The sequence below is a fragment of the Thamnophis sirtalis genome, unplaced genomic scaffold, assembly GCF_051295495.1.
Source record: "Thamnophis sirtalis isolate CommonGarterSnake01/CBP01778 unplaced genomic scaffold, rThaSir2_p1.2 scaffold_12, whole genome shotgun sequence".
In the NCBI taxonomy this organism is placed as follows: Eukaryota; Metazoa; Chordata; class Lepidosauria; order Squamata; family Natricidae; genus Thamnophis; species Thamnophis sirtalis.
The window spans coordinates 42468342-42473230 of record NW_028261392.1 but is presented as its reverse complement, the minus strand read 5'-3'; the positions used below and the strand labels follow the sequence as shown (position 1 = coordinate 42473230).

Below are 4889 nucleotides of genomic sequence, written 5' to 3'. Positions count from 1 at the left end.
CTGTAAAATACATGGTTTGAATGAAAAATAATGCCTCCAATGTTCTAAAACAACAACAGGTGGCAGTAGTACTACTGTTCATAAAACTATCAGGGTATGAGATTGATTTTCAATTGGAGGGATTACTTTAACCAACGAAAATTCAGTGCTGCTTAAAATGCACTGATGACGACTTACTGCAGCATTCCATTTCATAAATAATAGCAGCACAATATTTTCTGCACCTGAAGTGGCAGAACAGATGCTGAAGAACATATTAGTACAGCTATCTGAGGCTGACTTATAACACCAGAGGCATTACTTTTCATTCAAACCTTGTACTTTGTAGCCAAACAACTATCAGCATGCATTTTCATGTTCTCACTTTGTATGAAGATAAATATCCTTGATATATAAACTCCTGTTTATAGATTATTTCTAAAATGCATTAATTATAGCATTATAAAAGTAATGTTATAATAATGCATTATTGTTCTCTGTGTGACTCCATGTGCATAAGACACATACGTCATAATATTGGCAATTACTAGGTAAGTTGAATTAGTCTATTTTTGTCCCCTGTAGAGATTTTATAAGACTTATATACACAATATGAGCAAACTAAAATAATTCCATATATAGAAATGGTATTAGTAAATTTGCTGAGTATACTAAATCTGAGAACTGATTTTCTTTACAATTGGAGACCTATGCTTATATGGAAGAAGCATTTAATGAATTAACTTGAGTATCTGAACAGCCCAGTGATTTTCTTGATGCAAAAACTGGGGAATTGCTACTGCAAGTACTTCTGCCACTTTATTTGTATTGCTTCTTGGTTTAAATGTAAGAAGACAACATTAGCTAGTTGTGTTTATTAGTCTTTAAAATCCTTCCAAAATAAAGCAAGATTAAATAATGTAAAACAATACACAAGCAGAATAAAATGAGTGGAAAACACAGTAAAATTATATATAGATATCTGGAGATACAAGCATTGGTGGTTCCAGAAGGTTGACATAGAGGAATGCATTATACAAAAATTTAAAACATATCAAGGTACAGATCAGTGGGATTGGTTCACCATAGAAGGGAAATTGTTCCACTACACAGGTATTCCTGTTAATAATGCTTGCTTCCATACTGTAAGCCAGTGTTTTTCAACCACTGTGCCACGGCACACTAGTGTGCCGTGACATAGTGTAAGGTGTGCCGTGGGAAAAACACCCGCTGGGTGTTTTTGCCTCGGGACATCTCTGTGTCCCGAAAGTTGCTTTCGGGACACAGGGATGCCTCTATTAAGTCCCTGCGGCCCCACGTTTACTTTAAAAATGCGGGGACTGCCGGGAGGTAGCGCACGCAGGGACATCACTGACGTCCCATGCGTGCACCCATAGCAACAATCGTGGAGGACCGGAGCAGCGAGGAGAATGCGCGCTGTCAATTTGGTAAGTGTTACCAGCGGCGCGTCTCCTGTGGTGTTCCGAGCACCGAAGTAGGGCAGTACACAGGCATACAGCCTTCAGTAATACACTGTATGGCTGAAGGCTGTATGTCTGTGGGGGAACTATACTGCACCTAATGTGGGGGACTATACTGGACCTAATGTGGGGGAATTACAACCTAATGTTGGGGAACTACAACCTAATGTGGGGGGAACTATACTGCCAACCTAATGTGGGGGAAAATAAGATATATGCAAGATAAGATATATGCAGTGTGCATAGGAATTTGTTCATAGTTTTTTTTTAACTATAGTCCGGCCCTCCAACGGTCTGAGGGACCGTGAACTTGCCCCCCTGTTTAAAGAGGAGACAAGTGCAGTAAGTACTGAGTGACAGTGAGACAGGAGCAGATACTGCAGTGATGGACAAGTTTTTGAAAAGGAAAGAACTGGACTCTGAACAAAATTCGCAGCCAGATGAGAGCCCAAGTATGAGTGGGGATCAAAAGAAAGCAAAGATGGTTAGCTCAAGCAAATTCTCTGGCACAAGGCAATATAGCGAAAGCTATATTTCATTTGGATTTACTTTCACTGGAGATGCAAAGAAACCAACTCCACTGTGCGTGGTGTGTGGTGAAAAGCTATCTAACAGTGCTATGGTCCCAAGTAAACTTAAACGCCATCTCCAAACGAAACACCCTTCACTTCAAAATAAGAATGCGGACTATTTTGTTTGCCTGCGTGAAAACACGGAGAAACAGGCAACTTTCATGAGAAAAACCACAAAGGTAAATGAAAGAGCTCTTAAAGCTAGCTATCAAGTTGCTGAACTTATAGCCAAGTCAAAAAAGTCGCACACTGTGGCAGAGACATTAATGAAGCAGCTAAGGAAATAGCCAAAGTCCCACTCTCAGACAACACAATTTCCAGACGTATTAATGACATGTCTGCAGACATTGAAAGTGTGGTTTTGGAAAAGATCCGTATCAGTGAGAAATTTGCATTGCAACTTGATGAGTCTACTGATATCAGTGGACATGCTCAACTTTTGGCCAATGTGCGTTTTGTGGATGGTGATGCAATTAGAGAAAACTTCTTTTTTTGCAAGGCATTGCCAGAAAAAACAACAGGAGAAGAAATTTTTCGGGTCACATCAGAATACCTTGAACAAGGAGGACTTAAGTGGGAAAACTGCACAAGTGTCTGCACCGATGGAGCTGCAGCCATGGTCGGGCACACCAAAGGCTTTGTAAGCAGAGTGAAGGAAAGAAATCTAGATGTGATTGTTACACATTGTTTTTTACACTGTGAGGCCCTCGTAGCCAAGACTTTACCAGCAGACCGAGTTCCTGTGTTGGATGATGTTGTGCGCATGGTAAACTTTGTAAAGTCACGACCCGTGCAAAGTCGCATATTTGCAGCTTTGTGTGAGGAGATGGGAGCGAAGCATAAAACCTTGCTGTTTCATATGGAGGTCCGGTGGTTGTCGCGTGGCAAGGTCTTGGTTCGTGTGTATGAGCTGCGGGAGGAACTTAAAGTGTTTCTGACAAATGAGAAGTCAGATTATGCAAAGCTGCTTGCAAGTGATGAGTGGTGTGCAAGGCTGGCATACCTGGCAGATATTTTTCATCATCTGAATGAACTGAACACACGAATGCAAGGCCGAAATGAAAACCTACTTACAAGTATAGATAAAATAAATGGATTCCGTTCAAAGGTGCAACTCTGGCATCAACACGTGGAAAGTGGCAATCTTGAAATGTTCACACTCACCAAGCAATGGCAAGATGTTCACACTGCTGCACTGTGTGAGATAATAGTTAAACATTTAAAAACTCTCGAGGAGAAGTTGTCATTTTATTTCTCTTCAGTCTCCACTGAATGCCTTGACTGGGTTAGGGACCCTTTTAGCTCAGCATCAATTGGTGGAAAGGACATGACTTTACAGGAGCAGGAGGAACTAACTGAACTGAGACAAAATCGTGGTTTCAAGCTAAGATTTGCTGATCTACCTTTGGACAGTTTTTGGTTGGATACTGCCAAGGAGTTCCCCGTTCTGGCAAACAAAGCTATTTTGACATTGCTCCCATTTTCCACTACATATCTGTGTGAGATGAGCTTTTCAAGCCTGACTGCTATAAAAACTAAAGACAGAGAGAGACTGAGAGCTGTTGATGAAGAGCTACGTGTGTGTCTTTCTTCGATTCCTGCCAGAATATCAGCTTTGTGTTCAGAAAAACAGGCCCAGGTTTCGCACTGAGTAAGTAAACAGAAATATGAACAATTATAAAATAATTTCTTTTTGTTTATTTGATTCCTATTCAAGAGAATTACTTTATATATAGTCAATATAGGCACAGAGTTAATTTTTTTTTAACATTTTCTAATGGTGGTGTGCCTCGTGATTTTTTTCATGAAAAAAGTGTGCCTTTGCACAAAAAAGGTTGAAAAACACTGCTGTAAGCAACAATTTCCAGGATGCTTTACAGGGAAAAAGAACTCCTTAAAGCCATGATATGTTGATGTCGTTGAAAACGTATTTGAAAATACTCTGGTTAACATGTTTTTCATGCTCATAACATAGTCTGGATTATAATTCTTAAGTATTAACCATTGGTCCACAATGCAATGGAACGAGCATTGCCACAGTGTCCTCATGAGACATGGTTATCAACTACATATCATAACTATCATGACTGGTTATTAACTACAAAGCCCTTCATGGAAAAAGGCCTGACTATCTGAGGTGCTGCCTTGTTTGCAACATTTCTGCCTGCCTCCCATCAAAAGTGGGTGTTCTCCATGTCCCATCTATTCAGGAGGTAATCAGAAGGAACCTGAAAAATGAGTCTTTTCTATCGCAGTGCCTGCCCTTTGAAAAAAATAATCCAAAGAAGCTCAATCTGCCAATCCTGCAAAGTTTTAAATAATGTTGGAAAATGAAGTCCACACCACCACCCAACATTTTGCAAAGAATTCTGGAAGACCCGTTTGGTATATATAATTTATCTTGGCTATGCTATGTTTTTCTTATTTTTCTGTGGTTAGTTCTATTTTTATCTTTATTGTGCGTTGTTTTAGATATATATGTTTTGTAATTGTACTGTATATCACCAAGAGCCCATGTTTTGGATTATAGATAAAGACATAAATTATAGATAAATACTTCTTTAGCTATGGAGAAAGAGAAACATTAGGGTATTGAATATAATAGGCTTTCCCCAGGTCTTTTAGCTACTTAATTTGCAGAAGCAGTTTTTTGCACACAAGAAAATATACAATGAAAGCTTCAACACCCTTGGACCACCATCCATCATGCTACTGTTATGTTCAACACATTGCAATCAGATTTAACAAAGGAAAAGCTTTTTCTTGAAAACTGGTGAGAACAGTATATGGTAAAATATTTTAAAATGTATATAGAACAAAAGATCAAAGTACGCAAGGTATAAAAGCATGCAAGTAA

The 4889-nt window shown here is 39.2% G+C and overlaps 1 protein-coding gene across 1 annotated transcript; it reads left to right on the top strand.

The window, feature by feature from the left end:
* The first annotated feature begins 2366 nt into the window (after positions 1-2366).
* On the top strand, positions 2367-3683 carry LOC148043310 (zinc finger BED domain-containing protein 5-like). The gene has a single exon (XM_087726772.1). The coding sequence runs from the start codon at positions 2367-2369 to the stop codon at positions 3681-3683; it is 1317 nt and encodes a 438-aa protein (XP_087582898.1).
* The last annotated feature ends 1206 nt before the right edge of the window (positions 3684-4889 follow it).

Coding starts and splice junctions, on each gene's coding strand:
- LOC148043310 (XM_087726772.1), top strand. CDS start 2,367: ATGTCTGCAGACATTGAAAGTGTGGTTTTGGAAAAGATCCGTATCAGT.